The 20,298-nt window shown below is 31.8% G+C and overlaps 2 protein-coding genes across 4 annotated transcripts in view; one reads left to right on the top strand and one right to left on the bottom strand.

Annotated features, from left to right (window-relative positions):
* Nucleotides 1–203: 203 nt before the first annotated feature.
* Nucleotides 204–18,444, bottom strand: LOC143065092 (biogenesis of lysosome-related organelles complex 1 subunit 1-like). Of its 2 annotated transcripts, none has more exons than XM_076238438.1 (5): nucleotides 18,330–18,444; nucleotides 12,482–12,554; nucleotides 9,988–10,120; nucleotides 9,082–9,169; nucleotides 204–421 (listed from the first exon to the last, which is right to left on the bottom strand). In XM_076238438.1, the coding sequence occupies exons 1-5, from the start codon at nucleotides 18,349–18,351 to the stop codon at nucleotides 414–416; spliced, it is 324 nt and encodes a 107-aa protein (XP_076094553.1). In that variant the 5' UTR covers nucleotides 18,352–18,444; the 3' UTR covers nucleotides 204–413. The 2 variants fall into 2 exon arrangements, with proteins under 2 accessions (XP_076094553.1, XP_076094552.1); XM_076238437.1 differs by lacking the exon at nucleotides 18,330–18,444 and adding an exon at nucleotides 18,015–18,171.
* LOC143065090 (integrin alpha-PS1-like) overlaps nucleotides 18,436–20,298 on the top strand; it is a 61,737-nt gene continuing 59,874 nt past the window's right edge. For both annotated transcript variants that reach the window (XM_076238435.1, XM_076238436.1), the window contains exon 1: nucleotides 18,436–18,614. In XM_076238435.1, coding sequence (XP_076094550.1) covers nucleotides 18,436–18,614 — 179 coding nt within the window. The remainder of the gene's footprint in view (nucleotides 18,615–20,298) is intronic.

The raw sequence follows: 20,298 nt of genomic DNA, 5'->3' as shown, positions 1-20,298 counted from the left end.
CTTTCATTGCTCACTATATGGCATGTGTTTTTGCTCATATCGAAGACTAAATTGTACTACTATAGATGTTAACTTCTACATCATTTGGTCTTTGGTGGAGAGTTGTCTCATTGGTAAACAATAAATACCACATCTTCTTATCTTATCTTTAAAACATAAAGTATATACAATACATTTACTTTGTAATGAAAGTCTATAATATATATGTTTTAAGAACTGTAATCAATAATAAATTAACATATTTTTTAATAATATATATTTAATTGAAGAAAAAAAAGACTGGTTATGGAACAACAGAGCAGCATGTCAATATTTTGTTAAAAGTCCATTAAAAAGTTTAACATCAATATAACCAATATACAGTGCCCACTCTTTCAAGGTAACAAGCTTACTTAAGCTGGCTTTGGTTTATATCAGTCACCTGAAAAGTAAAATAATGATGATCTTTAGTTTTAGTTCTTGTCTGTTGTTGTGCTATGTATTTCTATTTATCTGCTTCTATTTAAGAAATAATTGATGCAAGCTATACTTTATTGTATTTTTAACATGGGTAGTGATTATTTTTGCCTCAGCGATAGTGAGTAATCAATCATTTAGATTGTATTTAGGACAATTAAGGTAATTTCTATGTACCATGTGTATAAGCATAGAGCGTTTGTGTAGGCTCTTCCATGAACCTCCCTTTTTTGTTTGTTAACAAGCAAACAAACTGTGAACAGCCAGCATGAACGGTTGCCGTATCTAGGTCAAATATATCAATTTCGAATTGTAACACGTTACAGTCATAATCAATGAATTAGTAACAACATGTACATCATTTAAGAGGTTTGAAGTGTTTAAGTTAATCAAATATATTAAATGCATGCCAATTTGATAAAATTTATTATTCTTCAGTAGTCAATATACGCATGTGCAAAGAAATTTTATTGGATTTAGAGCATGGCTTTATTCATAAAGCGAATGAAGCACTTCATATTAGAATCTGTGTTTATGTCTTTGTTTTTCTAGGTTTATAGCAAATATTGATTTTCTTTGTCTTGGTGCTGTTCTTATCCTTTTACTTGTAGTTATCAGTGTTTTGTTAAAACAAGGTAGAGATATATACAGTAAATTTGTCAATAATTCTTACGACCTTGAAACTGTTATTTGAAATATCAAAACTTTGAAAATATTGTTTGCCATCTGTTTTGAGAGATTCACTTGTTGTCGAGTATCGAGTTGCGAGTTGCGAGTATCGAGTTGCAAGTTACAAAAGTCGAGTTGCGAGTTACGAAAGTCGAGTTGCGAGTTAAGAAAGTCGAGTTGCGAGTTAAGAAAGTCGAGTTGCGAGTTAAGAAAGTCGCGTTGCGAGTTACGAAAGTCGAGTTGCAAGTTAAAAAAGTCGAGTTGCGAGTTACGAAAGTCGAGTTGCGAGTTAAGAAAGTCGAGTTGTGAGTTACGAAAGTCGAGTTGCGAGTTACGAAAGCCGAGTTGCGAGTTACGAAAGTCGAGTTGCGAGGTAAGAAAGTCAAGTTGCGAGTTACGAAAGTCGAGTTGCGAGTTAAGAAAGTCGAGTTGCGAGTTAAGAAAGTCGAGTTGCGAGTTACGAAAGTCGAGTTGCCGAGCCTGGCAATAATCGTTAGGGACCGCAAAATTTATTCTTTGGCAGTGACACTCAAAATTGTGGACGTTAAAATTATATATGTCTTCATTGGCTAGAGATGCAGGGGAAATGATGTGCGTGCATAAAACAAGTTTAAACCCGTTGCATTTTTGTGTCTGACCTTAGTCAGGAACCTTTAGCCTTTGTTGCTCTTGTATATTTTTTTTATTTTGGTTCATCTTTATATTTAGGAGCATAGAATGGCGTAAATATTCTTGATCTAACGATATATAACACTGTGTTTCGGGGCCTGCTTGGGGCTCCCTCTAGGTGTGTGATTTCTCGCTGTGTTGAAGACCAAATGGCCTTCGGTTGAATTGCATATTTTGGTTGGGTTGCTGTTTCTTTGACTCATTCCCCGATTTTATTCTTTGGTCTATACATGTAGCCATCAAAGATACTATTGTAAAAACTACATTTGCGCCATTTTACAGGTAAGTTTAATTGGAAAATTTAAAATGTTTAGTGCTACATCGTGAATAAGATTTTTTTTTAAAGTATTCCTCCTGGGTATTGGGTAATTTAGTCACTTAGGTTTAAAAATATATAGTGTTCACACGTTTGAGATTGTCAATTATGAATTAATTAGTAAAACGGTTTCCGTTAGTTTTCTAAGAAGAAGGGCGGATCCAGGATTTTCGGTTAGGGGGGCGCAAACTGAATTTTTTTTTTGGAGGCATTATTATCGAAATTATTGAAATATTCTTCTAGAGAGGGTGCAATGTAGATATCTTGCCAAGCGTGGCGAGAAATAAATATTTTGTGGTAAAATTAGCGAGAAATTTAAGTTTCAAGCTAAACCCGCATAAATTATTAACAAGAAATCTGCGAGCTTCTATTCATTGACTCAATAATAGCTCACCGACCAATATAAGATTTTGAAAACAAGAATTTCTACTTTTGCCAGCGATTTTTAATTGTCTTTTCTTAATTTTTTTTTTCTTCTATTTCCGGAGGTCATGTCAAACTTTTTATATACATTTCTACCGCAAACCAGTAAAAGCAGAATGAGGTCCTTGCGAAGATATGTTTATTTTCGTGGGATCCTATGTAATACGGTAGTACGGGTTGGGGGCCTTCACCGTTTATGCATGCTTTACAGGTTGAAAGTGAGAAACATATATTGATATCATACAGAGATGTTAAACAATGATACAAATTAATAAACGAACCCTTCGCCTGAACCAGTATTCCTACCTTTCATTAAGAAAGAATTTAAACAGGACTGTTTTCTTGGCCGTGCCATAATGAAATAACCAACCCAACCGCAGGTAGGGCACTTTCGCCTACTTCTTTGGGAAAGTGAGGTAGGGTTGTTTTTGAACTTATCAAAGCAATTGTTTATAAAATCCGCAACTACCATGTCACATTGTTTTACTTGAACTGCTAAAAACCTATGATATTTTTTTCACCAAACGCAGTACCGCGATGAAGTATAATATATTTATAGAACTTATAAATAAACCGTAGGTCAGTTTATTAGTAATCACGTTGATTCTGTTAAACTTACTGTTTTATATACTTCTTTGAATGTTAAAACAGATGCAATGCGACGAGATTAATATTCGTCGTCTGTTCAGATACTTTATTGAGCTGAGGACAACCCATGCTTTGCAAATTTTAGGTGGGGGGCGCACTCCCGCCACGCCCCCGCCTAAATCCGCCCCTGAAGAATTCAATTTGGATCGTTCCATATTCGGGAAACAAAGGATGATACTATGGTAATAACACCCGATGCAGGACGTAACGGCCATACTGCCATGACGTCCATAGAGATATTCGAAATGTAAAGCCCCGATCACAACAGATCGTACGATTTTTTGTCGTGGAAGATCGATAAAAAAGTTGTCGTGGCACTGTCGTGCAAAATCAAATATCAAAAAAATATTTCGAGAGGTCACATCAGCTACGACATGTCTACGATGGTTCCACGATGGGTACAGTACAGGAAAAAAGAATTGTAATTGTACTGTCGTGGGTTTGTCGCAAGTGAGTCTTGTGAAAGTCGTGCGACTGTCGTACGACAAATGTGAGTTGTTGGGTCTATTTTTCAGATTTTCATGTCATGGAAAATGCGTGCTACCGTCGTGTCACTGTCGTGCCACTGTCGAACGACTGTCGCACAACAGTCGTGTGTCACTCGTACGTTTGACTCCGAACTGCTAGTATATAAAGAAGGCCCGATTTATTGCGTGCCATTTGCCATTTGCTTTCAATATTGTTCAGTGTCATCATAAGTTTGGTCCAAATAAACGACGTTATTCGTATTATATAAAAAAGAAGATGTGGTATGATTGCCAATGAGACAACTGTCCACAAGAAACCAAAATGACACAGAAATTAACAACTATAGGTGACCGTACGGCCTTCATAAATGAGCAAAGCCCATACCCCATAGTCAGCTATAAAAGGCCCCGAAATGGCAATGTAAAACAAATCAAACGAGAAAACTAACGGCCTTATTTATATAAAAAAAAATGAACGAAAAACAAATATGTAACACATAAACAGACGACCACCACTGAATTACAGGCTCCTGACTTGGGACAGGCACATACATACATAATGTGGCGGGGATGATTTCCTAGGAAAATTAGTCTGGGGACATAAATTGTATCAAAAATATAACTATGCAACTCTTAAACAGAACTAAAACATAACATCTAAATTTCCATGGTTTAAATGTAATTAAATTTATTATAGGATTTTATAGGACATGATTACCTAGAAAAATTAGTCTGGGGATATATAGATCTATTACTAACATCAGACTAAATATACTAGTAAATTCTGTAACCATGGACTTTTTATACTAGTAATATTTGTCCGCCCAGACATATTTTACCAGGACAAATTTATCACTAACACATGCATGCTTTGTTTATCAAATGTGAATCAATCCTCAAAAATATTTTTGTAACTCGCAACTCGACTTTCGTAACTCGCAACTCGACTTTTGTAACTCGCAACTCGACTTTCTTAACTCGCAACTCGACTTTGGTAACTCGCAACTCGACTTTCTTAACTCGCAACTCGACTTTCTTAACTCGCAACTCGACTTTTGTTACTCGCAACTCGACTTTCTTAACTCGCAACTCGACTTTTGTAACTCGCAACTCGACTTTCTTAACTCGCAACTCGACTTTCGTAACTCGCAACTCGACTTTTGTAACTCGCAACTCGACTTTTGTAACTCGCAACTCGACTTTTTTAACTCGCTACTCGACTTTTGCAACTTGCAACTCGACTATCTTAACTCGCAACTTGCAACTCGACGATAAGAAACCCTCCTGTTTTGAACCTATAAATGAACTCTTGTGTATTTGTTTCTTTTAAAGACTTTCACAAATGGTCAATAATATAAATAAAACAATTGAAATTGTTTTGAAAGCTGTGAGCTACTGGTGGCCAAGTTGTCTAAGTAGTTCATATACTGTATCACTAGCCTGTCATCACTGAGGTTGTGAGTCCAAAGTCCCAGGAACGTTTGACTCAAATCTTAATTGACTAGGATTGTTTGTTTTGCTACCCAATGTATGTGGTTCTTTCTGGGGAATCTGGCTTCCTCCATTAATAAAAACTGACCTCCATATAACAGCTTAGTACTTTGTTTTTAGGGAGTTCAGATTTGTATTTTCTGAGAAAAATTTCATGGGATTGCTGACAGTAGTTAAATGATAAAACTTCAAAGCAGGAGTATAATTGCCATTTTTAAAATACTTTATGTCTGAATAAAATTGTCACTATAATATACATGCATTAATTACATGATTGTTAAACATGTACAGATCAACTCCTGAAATAAGACATTTCAAAACATTTCAAGGTTTTTCTATTTAATTCATGTCTCATTGGCAATCATACCACATCTTCTTATTGATATGATTCCACATTTAGTAGTGTTTTATGCTAATGTGATACACCTAAGAATTGCATTCAATGTGCTAGATGACATATCTCCTGACTTGTAAAAGGTTTATCAAAATAAATATTCTTGCCTGGTAAGAACTTCTTAAGAAAAATCTTACAAAAGACGCAAAACACAAGATGCTCCACAGGGAACAGCTTGATACGACTGCAGAGGTCGAACCCTTACCAGTTGAGGCACGTATGGACACAAAATTCAAGCTTGATACAGCTCTGAATTTGGATTGAGATTAAATAGTTGACACAAAATAGGTTTCTTACACAGAATGAATGGGGTCTAAGAACTTAAAAAAAAAAAAAATTGAACATTTACCTATTATGGTCCAATATCCAAAATCTAAATACATGGTTAGATTCAGCATATCAAAGAACCCCAAGAATTTAATTTTTGATGAAATCAAATAAAGTTCAATTTTGGATTCTTTAGATCCAATTTGATAAAGGGGCTTGAATATCAAAAATCTAAATAATGGTTAAATTCAGCATATCAATGAACCTCATATATTCAATTTTTGTTGCAGTCAAACAAAGTTTAATTTTGGACCCCGATTTTGACCAACTTGAAAACTGGGCCCATAATCAAAAATCTAAGTTCATGTTTAGATTCAGCATATCAAAGAACCCCAAAAAATCAATTTTAGTTTAAATCAAACTAAGTTGGACCCTTTTGACCTTAATGTAGACCAATTTGAAAACAGGACCAAGAATTAAGAATCTAAATACAGAGTTAGATTTGGCATATCAAAGAACCCCAATAGTTCAATCTTTGATGAAATCAAACAAAGTTTAATTTTGGACCCTTTTGGCCCCTAATTTCTAAACTGTTGGGACCAAAACTCCCAAAATCAATTCCAACCTTCCTTTTGTGGTCATAAACCTTGTGTTTAAATTTCATAGATTTTTATTTACTTATACTAAATTTATTGTGCGAAAACCAAGAAAAAAAGCTTATTTGTGCCCCTCTTTGGACCCTTATTCCTAAACTGTTGGGACCAAAATCCCCAAAATCAATCCCAACCTCCCTTTAGTGGTTATAAACCTTGTGTTAAAATTTTATTGATTTCTTTTTTTTTATTCTACAGTTATTATCCGGAAATCATCAGTCTTCTGATGACGCTGACGACGTGATACCAATATACAACCAAATTTTAAATTTTTTTTAAAGTCATATAAAAATCACAAAGCTTTAGTCAGAACAGTCTTCAAAGTTTTGTGAGGGATCCATTTTGCTGAACTAGTATATATTACTATTAAAGGGCTAGCTAAATCCCCCTCTAGGTGATTTTCTTACTGCACTGAAGACCCATTGCTAGGTGTGGGCTGTTTTTTTTTCTCTATGGTCAGGTTGTTGTCTCCTTGAAATATTCCTTGTTTTCATCCTCTATTATTTTTGGGGGGGTTGAAAAATATGTTATATACATATGTCACAAAATATATCTACATTGATTTATTAGTTTTATTTTAATCAACATCTACATTTAATAGTAAAATACATGCAGCTTCCAATTAGCAAAAGAGAATACATACAGAATGTTAAAATTATGATAGGATAAAATTACAAAATAAAAACATGAAACCAAATTAAAGTAATAATCACAAAAACAAATGGATAGAGCATTGTTTTTTTTTTATATTGAAACGTTATAGGGTCAGATATGTATACTTATAAATAACTGTTATGCCATGTTTTGTCTATTCTTTATTTGTAGGGCTCATTATTCTGTAAAGCCCACCAAGACACTCGGAAGTGGCAGTTCTTTATACTAGATGAGAATAGAATTAAGGGCACAACTCCCCATCAATATTAGTGAAATTTTATTTTTTTATTTCAAATTATTGTCTCTTAAAGTCATATGAAACTTTAAATTAAAAAAAAAATGATGCATATGTTTTTAAAACTAAATGACTAGTTATTATAAAACTTCTGTACATTTACTTTTTTCTCAAGAAAATTCTAAAATTTGTCCAAATTAAGAAGAAATTTACTTTTTTAATGGTTGCTTCCAGTAAACAATTCACGATATGTTTTCTGTATGCAGTGAACTTAGCATGACCTTTCTCAAAAAAATCCAGTGATCGTAAAAAAATGAATCTGTCATTGAAATTAACTATTATCTTATATTGTACATGATATACACATGCTCAATATCAATGCTTCTTTGTTGATTGTTTACTAAGGGGACAAACAGTACTTCTGCTTGAAAACACAATTCATTAGCTGCCATATTTTCACATCATAGCAGACCAAGAGAATATTTTTTTATGATTAAATACAATATGGATGCGTAAAAAAATGATATATAGTGCACAGAAGACTAAGTTTATAATATATACATCCATTGGTTCAAGAATTAGATAAACATTATTTTTCACGAGTCACTCGTTTCACATGACTAATAAATTGCTTGAGTTTCAAAAAAGCCATTCCAGAATGTTTCAACAGAAAAAATCATCTGCTTGACAGAAAAATTATTATTATCTTTTTTAAGCAAGACCAAATCCCATTTGCAAATGATGCTCAAAGTTAAAATCAGTCTTCATTCAGACATCCCAAATAAAAGAATATGCATAAATATTTAGCAATTATCATCCAGAAAAGAAAATTACTCTAAGGCACTGAATGAAGAGGAGAAACAAATTATAAACACATGCTACTTCGCGATTGAATTTGAAACTTGTAAGAACTATACAAAAATAAACTAACTTAACCACAGTTATGTATTGTACCTATGACTGGAAGGCATACAGAAAAGTTATCTATGCAAAATATAAAGCATCAGAATTTAAGCAGATTTTCATTGCTTAACATGCAACGTCCATGAAAACAGTTCATGGGAAATTAATCCACAAACTACATCTAGCAAAGAAATATAGATTCCACAACTGCAACAAGTGTATTACGATATTTCTCCACTTGAGACAGTTAAATTTTAATATTTAAAGGGTGAGGCTTGCTGAGCTTTTTAAATAATTAAAATTTAACTGTTGAGAGTCGAGAAATATCGTAATACACGAGTTGCAGTGGTGGAATCTGTTTCTCTTATGATTTTTATCCTTCCTTTTCAAAGATTTGAGGAAAATTGTATACTTTTGATGTGACGTCATCAGACATGGTCGCCTTTTTTCATGACGTCACAATAAGCAAAATTCAGAAGAAAACAAGAAAATTAAACGTCACAATTAAATCAACCTAATTAAAATTAAATCTCTCACTCGCTCATTTTTTATGCTTGGTCGCTGGGAGTGAGAGATTTAATTTTAATAAGATTGCAATTAAATTTCAACCAATCATTTGCCTAGAACAGATTTTTCACTAGTGAGGAGACATATTTTTCTCACACCATTCAGGAAATGTGAAAATAGCACAAAAATTAGAGAAACAACAATCTATGTTATTTATCAAATGATATATAAAGAAAGTCCAAGCACGTCATTATATTAGACTGAGGTTACAGCCTCAGTAGATATTTGGATTGTAATAAAATTACATATATGTTACTGAGGTTGCTTACTTTTACGATAAACATATTCCAATGCACTAGATAACGTTCTCATATCTGCCTCAATACTCTTTGCCCAATTTTCAACATCACCTAATTCCTGTAAAAACAAATTGATCACTTTTAGTTTTTGATATATATTATTGCAAACTTTGAAGATGTCAGATTGAACTATTCATCAACATGGATTAAAAAATGGTCAAACATTTTCCTGGCTGATATTAGGCTGAAATGGACATTAAATGTTGGTTTACCTATTTTTCCCATGCATTTTACTTATTGTTTCTCATGGCAAAAAGGAGATAATTCAATATTAAAAACTTTTTTTCTTTTCTAGTTTTATTTTGTTGATGACTTCATCATATATACTCTGTATCTTGTTGGAGCATAATGTTAAACTTCTTTAAGTTAAAATACATCTTAGACTAGAATTCATTTGAAAAATTCAACAATCTATACTCTAACTTAACATATCTTTTCATTTAAACTGAAATATTTTTTCATGTGTTGTTTTTTTCAGTTGTGTTTTGGTTGTGATGAGTTCTAAAAGGAAACCTGCTACTATCTATTTACTCACAGGCATGAATTGCATTTGACAGTTTCCACCAACACTGTAGCAGGGGCAGATAATAAATTGATGTTGTTTTCTGTCAATTTCATTAGAATGGATATTATAATATTGTATTTATGTTCTGCAACATCATTTGGTAATTAGATGGTTGCAAATATCCACTTATTGGCTCCGCTTACGTGTCACCAGAAAACTTAATTTGCGACCATCATATCACCAATTGATTCTGTCTGAGCTTAAAATACAATACAGTTTGTGTAAACAGTGCAAGAAAGTGTGCAATGTAAGATCTTTAATGAATAATATTGCCCCCAATGGAAATTCTTGTATTTTTTGTATGTACTAACCTTCTGAGCTGTATTGAAATCTTCCACAAGTTTTAACCATTGTAATGTTTGTTTAGAGAACTGTGCAGCATTAGCTTGTAAGATCTTTGTTTCTGTGTCTAGCTTCTTCTGATTAATGTATGCCTGGGCAACACTACAAAATATGGACATGTAATCAATGGCAAAATTATCAGTATAACCTTATATATATTTAAATCACACACTGATTATAATAAGAAATGACATACTTGAACAAAGGTATAAGCTGTTGCTTGATAGATATACTCCCCACTATGTGTTGTTGATTCCATTTGTAGTATAACATATGTGAATCAGTCAACTTGTGTGACATTTCAAAGATGTAAATTCTAATACGTTTAGGTATTTCACATCCAATTTTTTATGGAAATATTCTTTATAAAGCACAAAGGTGTCAGTATTCACCTCAGAAACTTACAAAACCTTTGAATAGACTTATTAAGAAGGGATATAATTACGATACTGTTGTCAAGTCATTAAAGATTGCATATTTTGGCGTTAATGTTGAGTCACTGATAAGGTCTTTGCATCGGAACTAAACACATTTATTCTAAAAACAGTTGTTGGCATGACACGGGTTATGTTCTTCTCATATATGTTATGATGGTATGATACTAAACCCCTAACGGGAAGGATTGTGCTTGATGTTCATATGATGAAATCATAATATTTCAGTCAGTTTAATTGAAGTCTGGAGCTGGCATGTCAGTTAACTGCTAGTAGTCTGTTGTTATTTATGTATTATTGTCATTTTGTTTATTTTCTTTGGTTACATCTTCTGACATCAGACTCGGACTTCTCTTGAACTGAATTTCAATGTGCGTATTGTTATGCGTTTACTTTTCTACATTGGTTAGAGGTATAGGGGGAGGGTTGAGATCTCACAAACATGTTTAACCCCGCCGCATTAGGAGCCTCTGGCCTTTGTTAGTCTTGTATTATTTTAATTTTAGTTTCTTGTGTACAATTTGGAAATTAGTATGGCGTTCATTATCACTGGACCAGTATATATTTTGTTAAGGGGCCAGCTGAAGGACGCCTCCGGGTGCGGGAATTTCTCGCTACATTGAAGACCTGTTGGTGACCCTCTGCTGTTGTTTTTTATTTGGTCGGGTTGTTGTCTCTTTGACACATTCCCCATTTCCATTCTCAATTTTAAGTTTTTTGGTAAAAAGAAAAGATTATCAAAAGAACTGAAAATCTGCAACATGGAATATCTTACTTAGATGTAACTTTGTGTCATATGTCAAGAAGCTGCATTTTGTACTTTTTAATAAAGAGACTCGAGGGTATAAAAATTTCAGAAACAAATTAAATAGTTATTTTTTCTTACAAATTTTATTTATTACCTTAATTAGATGTTACTTTATCATATGGTACAAAAATCATTAAAAAAAAGCCCAATTTGTGTTGTCCCCAGATGACTTTTAAAATGTATGTATCATTGAAAAAGCTCCAAATTATCTCCCTTTGGTGCAAAAATGCCATTTTTCGGCATTAAAATTGTAATATCTTTTTATACTCATCGGTGACCAATATTTTTTATTATCATTTTCAAATAAGCTGTACTTAAACTAAACTTTTGTAAAATTTTAGCGATTTCTGTAATTTAGTTCTTTTTTTACTTTGATATTACCTTTTTTTCTACTATTAGTTCAACAGAAAAAAAGTTACCTTACAAAAATGTATGCTTCTTTCGCTTTGTGAGTGTAAATGAAAGGTGACCCCATCTTTTTATTTTATTTTTCTATTAAGTTTAAGATAAAGTTCATTTGTAGAAAAATATAGCGAAATCCTATATTAAAATAAAATTTTGATCTAGACCTGCGAGCCACCTTAATGAGAAAAATGTGGCAAAAATGTTATTATGGAGAGAGGTAAACCAGGGCACTTATAATGGTTAAAATAAATATTTCAATATAAAACATCACTATATTGCACACACGTTTATATTTTGAGCTCTTGACTGAGCATTCTTTGATAATTGTTTTGCTTGTTTCTAGATTTTTATTATCTATTTTACTCTCAGAATTTGTTTTCTTTTTCAAAAATTTTGTTATTCTACTGTCATGACTATCATAATGTGAAAAGGTTGAGTGATCTAGTTTAACCCTAGCTACCACATGTGTGTGTGGCTGTCCTATATCAGAAACCTTATCAGTGGTTGTCTTATGGCATTTTCTAATGCTTTGGGTCTCTAAGAAAATTTGATGTTTACAACAGATCTTTTAAAGATTCCATCAAATCTCTTCACAACTTTTCTACACTCAGACTAATGAATAGACACTTGTTAGTTATTGAAGATGTAGGTGGACTTATAGAAGTCATTTTTTTATGTGTTTACCTAGTTTTTAAGATGTAGAACTTTGGATTGATTTGTACCAACCATATTTTTATCCCATGATCATGGCTGTTCTTTTAAAATACTATTTTCCCCCTCACTTTTTGATACACTGATAAATTTTTAAATATTTACCCGCCATTTAAATGATCAACCAAAGCATGAGTTAAAGCTGTAGCTGCTACTATGGCTTCCTTTTTCTTCTTTTCTAGAAATGTAAAAAATAATATTGTGTTAAAAATTTACATTTTGTAACAGTTAAGATAGCCTTCAATTTGAGAATAATTCAGTATCAAATACTTAAAGATTTCCAGGAGATTCTAACTTCTGTCCATGACACATTTCTCCCTACATCATGAACAAAGGAATAGCAAACCACAATGATGAGAGGACCATAGTCTACTGACTGGGAATATAGTACTGTAGTCAGTTATTGGTCCACAATGGCAATCTTTATCAGAAGCTTCTTTGATATAAAAAAATAAATGTTGATTTGAATGAATGTACATGTACATGTATATCTAAAAATTGCAAACACATTGTTTTAGTTGATGCTGCATTACATAATGTATATAATGTTGGTGAAAACTTACAGTAGTTTCCACTTTTTCTTACTTGTAAGATAAGTTTCTTTTCTTTATTTGATTCAAACTATTTTGACAAAAGAATCAGTTTCCCATATTTTAGATTTAAAATCTTAAAACATAGACATTTTCAGTATTTTTGATTTAGTGATCTGAGTATCAAATAGGCTTGTAATTTTGCATTTTTTTTTTTTTAAATAGAAAATTGGTTGGAACAGCCATTAGCTAGTATATTCTACATTATTTCATCCTTTCACCTTCCCCTCTATGTATTTCCATCCGTTTTGTATGCTTCCCTGTTTTTTCTCATGACTTTTTTTAATACCAATTGTTACATATACTTTGTTTTTCCCATTTCCTACTTGAAATTGGGAGATATTTTATTTTACTTTCCTTAAATTTACATTGTTCAGATTTTTCCGTGAATACTTAAATATGATTATGAGTTTCCTTATAATGCATAATCATTTACATATTTTTCCTTATGAAGTTTTTTTCTCCAGATAAGATTTAAACTGTGGAGTTACTTAAAAAGTTAATGGTCATTACTCAACAATCTATTTATAATTTTAAATGTTATGACACATTCTTTTCATTTTGATACATGTACATGTAGCTCAATACATGTCTAGATCAACCCATCTCCAGCTAGAGGGAATGAACCTTCTAACTCATGGAATTTGTATGCATGTGACTCTCATTTGACCCCTTAGCTGGAGATGGGTTGATCGGTTCATTCCCTCTATTCCCACTTTTTATAAATCTGGTAAGAAAAGGTAAAATTTCATGTGGGAATAGAAGGAAAACTTGTGCAAACAAAGGATTATACTGTACAAACATTTTTTAATCAACTGTTAATTGACCAGTGGTTTTTTTTATTAGAACAGGTAATAAGTTATTTTTGCAACAGTATGATTTTTTTTTTTTAAACAAAATAAATAATGAAGTAAAGTTAACAGTTTTCACCCATTATCTTATATCTTTGATTATTGGTCCAAGTAATTATATTTTAAAGTATACTTTTATTTCACATCTTAAGCCAACAGGAATCACCAAAAGCATTAAATTATCGTTTATTTAAAGTTACTTTGGAGTTTGAGAAACATTTATTTTGGATGACCGGCAGATATCCTTATTTCTTAAATTTGGAACTTTGAACATGAAATCTCCAATAGAAACTGGAAGATGGCAAAACATAGAAAGAGAAAACAGAAAATGTGCATTGTGTAATTCAGATGCCATTGGTGATGAATACCATTACATTTTTAATTGTTCAGCTTTCGATAATTGTAGAAAACAATGTATTGCATTTTACAATAGAAATAGAACAAACACATTGAAGTTTTGTGACTTAATGAATTCCTCAAAATGTACAGAACTGAACTAACTTTGTAAACTTATTAAGGAGATCAATAACAAATTGAACTTTTCTGGGTGAACAATTGTGAATGCCTCTATCTACTTTCGTACATTATTTATTTATGTAATTGTATGGAAATATGTATAATTATCTCTATACCTTTCTGTAATTTGGTTTGTGAGAATAAAGATATATATATATATATATATATATATATATAAGATTATACTTGGTTACAATATTATATATATCATGATTTATTAGTAAAGCAGACAATTTTTTAAAGTTACAAATTCAAAAATTTTAAAATAAATCTGACTCCAATCTATTTATAAATCATAATTTTTCTTTATTTTTAAGTACAAATTCAAAAGTTTAAAAACAAATCTAACTCAATTCTATTTATCATGATTTTTCTCTATTTTTAAGTATTTATTTGATGAAAAAAGAAACATATTACAAATAAACAAGGTATTATACCTAAACAGTGTACCAAATATGTTATGCTTTAAAAAAAAAATACAGGTAAATCTTAAGTGAAATTCTAATTAACCCTGATTGTTATAAAAACAAATTATTTATCAAAACATCTATTGTTATTTGCAAGTGGGAATAGAAGGAATAGTATTTTTAAAAAGTGGGAATAGGAGGAAGACACCAGTTAGAATTATCCACTTGCAAGTGAATAATTCATGTGTCTGAGCTTATTTTGACAAAATTGAACCAGCCTTAAAGAGAATTATTATTTCACTTTAAATCTTTCATTAATATTGAACAAAAACTAATCATATTTAGAATTAAAGGGGGAAGTGTGCATGGGACAACAACAAGGTGAAGTTTTAAACGGCCTTGACTGGCTATACAGCCCTTGTAAGGTCGGCCCTGGCTTGTGTATTTTAGGCATTTAATAATTTAAGTTAAATTTAATTTTTATCATATGGTACTGTATAGCAGGCTATTTTCGCAGGATGTACATTTTCGCAGAAAGAACAATATCGTCAAAATAAATTCCGCCAATTTAAAAGTGCACATACATACAAAATGTACAAAGGTATTGATAAAAGTTTTGAATACGCGAAAATAATAACCGTTAAAATATTTCGCATACCTTATTCAATGAAAATCACGAAATTTTACACCCCGCGAAAATAACTTGCTATACAGTAATTGATATAATTTAAAGGAAACAGATGGTACCAAAGCTTTTGTACTACATTATTAAGGGACACAACTCAAGAAGATAAAAGTGACCCTACCAAAATTCAAACTTGATCTATGTTATGTGGTAATAAACATTGTGTAAATTAGTGTCATCACATTTGGTTGTGGTAAATATAATGTAAGTTATAGAACAGAAACGAAATATTCATCAATTTCCCCACTCTAGAGTGGTACAATTGACACCACAAAAAAATCCAACTTTAGCTGTGTTTTGTCTGTGCATCACAGGGACTGGGTTAGCAGATTAAAATTTTGTTAACCAATTTTTTTTATTTTTTTCTAAGTATTTCCTGTCTAGTTGTATTACTTTATTCATGTAGTTGACGTTAACAACACTGTTTCTTAACAAACAAATATTTTATAAACAAAGAAATAGTGTTGTTAACTCAATTATGTGAATAAAGTAATACAATTATACAGGAAATACTTAGAAAAAAATTAAGAATATTGATAAACAAAATTTTAATCTGCTAACCAAGTCCCTGTGTTGTGCATGAGTTTCAACACATTTTGTCTAAGCAAATTTAAGTCAGAGAAAGGAAATGTAAAATAAACAATTTTTACACTTTTAAAGTTGCACAACTCTAGAATGGTAAAAGTGGTGCCACCAAAATTCAAACTTGATCCATGTTTTATGGTTAAAATAAATATTGTGTATGAGTTTTTTTCATAATATTTGGTTCAGACAAACTGAAGACAGGGAATGGAAACCAACTTCGGGAACAACGGACAGACACTGAGACTGTCAATGTATATTTGTTCCAATGGAAACTTTGTTATATAAACATTGTCATAATATCTATTCCTGTTGGAACTGTAACCAGATAGCATGAATTTCATTACAAAATTGCTTGTCTCCACCGGGACTTGAACCCAGGACCTCTGTGTTACATGGCAGCGTGTTAACCGACTGAGCTAAAGAAGTACTTCCTTAGCTCAACCACTTACAGCTGACAAAGTATCTTCTAAGTTTTCTAAGGGAAGCAATCCTGTCGCACTTCCCCCACCCTAAGAGTCATTATACTCTATAATGATGATATCTCCATCTTTTTTATATTCATATTTTAGCCTGGCTAGGTAATTTTTCTGACTGTGGGTTTTTATTGATGGACGTCAATGTAACCGGAGAGCATGAATTTCATTACAAAACTGCTTGTCTCCACCGGGACTTGAACCTAGAACCTCTGTGTTACAAGGCTGCTTGTTAACTGACTGAGCTAAAGAAGTAATTCCTTAGCTCAAACTCTTACGGCTGACTAAGTATCTACTAAGTTTTCTAAGGGAAGCAATCCTGTCACAGAACAAATATTCTATACCATTTATTCCGCTAGGAACATATACTGTAATATCTATACCTGTGGAAATAATATTCCAGATTATTTTTTCCTTTTGGAACTTATATTATGAAGGAACTTCTATTCCGTGACAAGACAACCTGATAACAGCAGAATGTAAATCATTGTTAACTAAGTGCTCGTGTAAAGGTTCATCACAACCTTTTGGCTGAAATGGCCGTATTTACACTAATTTTACTCCGAGTTCCAAAAACCTGTGCACCTGCAAAAGTTTTAAGGCATGGATGGACCTAGATAATCAAATTTTAAATGCATTTTATGGTTCAGATAATTATAAACTTTTCTGGTTTTTGTTATTCATTTTTTTTTCATTCCTGCAGAAGGTGCATAAATAAACTAAGTTGGGTAAACGTTTGAGAAGCTCCACTCATATTATCATGTTGTGAGTAGTATTGATTTAAATTGACAATAGATGGACAATAGACACCTGTACACAATAGATGATTTAAACTCTGTAACTGAGTGGACGGTATCAAATGAAACTCCTGTGTTTGTTTATTTTGCTATCTTCTGCAGACTGGAAAAAAATGCATGTCAAAATCCAGGTAAGTCATTTATTTTCTGAAACATAGACTTCATACAAATTTTATATACCTAGGTCCAGCCATGCCTTAAAACTTTTCTAGATGCACCAGTTTCTCTGTACTCATAATAAATTTTTGGGAGTAAAAACGGCCATATTTCTCTATTCCTTCAGATGAACGTTAGCAAATGCAGTAAAAACAGTATACCTTCTTGTCTTCGTATAAGCTTCCTATTATAAGGAACACCCCTTAACGGGTAATATTAAAATATTAAAAAAAGGGGGAAGAAACAGGGATAAAATATATTACATCAAGGTAAAATCCAGTGGTGGTGCGCTATACATAGACAGTGAATTGTAGAAAAAGAAAAAAACCGAATCATAGCATATAAAATATAAAATTATGTACATAAAAATGATAAACCGATCTACAGAAGTCATATAACTCAGATAATTAGTCAATCATATTACCAGCAAATAGCTTTCTTAAGAGCTTTATAACAATAAATATTTGCTACAAAACATAGTGATCTATATGTACAGTAACATTAATGATAATTTATAAAAGTTTAACTACTGTTTCACTTTTTCATTGTATACCGTAATGTAAAAACATAGAGTTCACCTTGTCTTTCCTTGCGAATTTGTTGTCTTATTTGATGCTGCTTCACAAGAGATGACAGCATTTTCTTCTTACAAATAGAAGAAGATTCTTATACCATCCCGTTTGTTTATGTATTTCAATGTTCCGCCTCCGGAAGTGACGATTTGACAATGTATTATGAATATTTATATTATGATTATTTCTCAACGCTTTTATTTACATAGTTCATCGATGAAATAATGATTCACGAAAAGATTCATCAGTTTAATTGATTTTTTTATGAACAGAGAAATTCACATTTTATTTTAAAGCGGAGGTTAAAATTGAAATACATACTGTTGAACAGAAAAAGTGTCATTTAGTGAGGAGCCGATATCAAAAATTGGATCGTTGGTCTTCTCGCATTTTCACGTGGGACAGGTGCTACCTGGGACAGTTGACAATGGCCGCTAGTCAATCAAATAAAGGCCTGTTAATTATTTTAACAATTTCTTGTGTTTGTGGATTTAATATTGACACTAAGATACCTTTTATACGCACAGGACCTGCAAACAGTTATTTTGGATTTTCTATTGCTGAGCATATGATCACAAACTCGGCTGGTGACATTGTCGAGAAAGTGTAAGTGAAGGTCCCCTAAATAATTTACACAGTTACTATACATTTATAAAAGCACAAATAGAGGCAACATGTACAAACGTAAAAATTCCAGACATTATTAATAATTTCTTAAATTATGCAATAATTTATTTCTTATAAAGTCATGACTGGAAAAATACACTAATTTAGATTTATTATCTATTTTTTTTTCTTTTAAAATTAATTTTGTAGAAAGAATAAAGAAAATATAAACTAGATAGATTCAGTACTATCAGATTATTACATGGCATTTTTCATATCGCATGTATTATAAGCACTAGCTTTTTATGTCGGTTAAAAGCTCATTAGAGCTTATGTTTGTCTATGTTTTATATACCATGCCGACTCTAAATAAAGCTTATTTATTTATTTATTTATATTTACTAGGTTCAATATCAGCCCAAGAGCAGCATGGCTCAAGGGCTGATAATACATGCGATATGAAAAATGACATGTTATGATCTTTTTATCATATGCTTCAACAGTAGAGAAAAATAACAGATTCATACATGTATATTGATGCTTCTACGTAATTCCCGAAAAGAAGTTGAAAGAGTAAAAAGTTCACGGACGTCAGATCAAAATTTGATACATTCAATATGAAATCTATCTATCATATATATGAGTCAACAGAGAAAAAAAAACCATTTTAATAAATACGAATCGACCAAAAATAATTCAACAATATACATAATGAACATTGTTTGGAAAAGTCACCTTTTTTTAAAGTAATTTTCTAAATTATTTTTCAGAAAAACTTTTTTTTTTAATTTAATTTAATCATTTTACACAGTATTTAAATAATTGTTTTGTACAGTACTTTGTAATGTTTTTCACTGAAAACGTAGCATTGAGGTGTATTTTCCAGAATTTGCTGAGTATCACCGGAATGCCATGTGATAACGTTATGGAAAGGCATGTGATAACAATCAAAGCATGTGATAACTTTTTCATATCAGCCCGCTAAGCACTAATTCGAAAAATATGGAAAATACTTTAATTTAATGCTATTATCATACAGTAAAAATCATATGTTATTTAGTCTAAGTATATGATACAAATGTATATTGACATACATTTTAAACTTGGATCTCCTGTAGTTGGTGATCGCAATAGTCTATAGGATATTAGTAGATGCAGAGACATATATTGTATTATATGTCTCTGGTAGATGTATCATGTTACTGTACCTAAAAGAATATGTAATTGAATTGTATGGAACAAATTTTGTGATGTAAACAGATAAAGGAGCTAAGTCAATAAACATTTGTTTAAGGTGTATATGCTTATATGACATTGAAAAGCAATTAAACTTTACTCTATGAAAATGTGACGGGCGTATCATGCGCTCATGGCACAGCTATTTATTCATAATGTAAAATCTTCATTTATGACAAAACTGTAGTCAGGTAGTGTTTACATTGTTGGGAATCATATTACCCCATCTTGTACATTTTTACAGATAAAAATTGAAACAATAATATATTTAATTGAAAGTGACAAGTACTTAGATAATACTAGCTTATCTGACATTTAATACCAGATGAAAGAGCGCTCCAGAAGAGCGAAAAATAGAGGGCTGTGTGGTGGACTGTGTAGGTCTTAATGCCATTTTCCTGTAAGAGAGTTGGAATTTCTACATTCCAATGAAGACTTTCAGAGGATG

This window comes from Mytilus galloprovincialis, chromosome 2, assembly GCF_965363235.1.
Source record: "Mytilus galloprovincialis chromosome 2, xbMytGall1.hap1.1, whole genome shotgun sequence".
NCBI classification, from domain to species: domain Eukaryota; kingdom Metazoa; phylum Mollusca; class Bivalvia; order Mytilida; family Mytilidae; genus Mytilus; species Mytilus galloprovincialis.
The sequence above is the reverse complement of the archived record's forward strand: the minus strand, read 5'-3'. Positions and strand labels throughout refer to the sequence as shown.

What these genes read in the sequence shown, in the direction of transcription:
- LOC143065092 (XM_076238437.1), bottom strand. Translation starts at nt 18,075, where the DNA reads ATGCTGTCATCTCTTGTGAAGCAGCATCAAATAAGACAACAAATTCGC. An exon ending in AATTCGCAAGGAAAGACAAG is followed by an intron (nt 12,555 to 18,014) that starts GTGAACTCTATG and finishes TTACATTTCTAG; the next exon opens with AAAAGAAGAAAAAGGAAGCC. An exon ending in GTTGATCATTTAAATGGCGG is followed by an intron (nt 10,121 to 12,481) that starts GTAAATATTTAA and finishes CATATTTTGTAG; the next exon opens with TGTTGCCCAGGCATACATTA.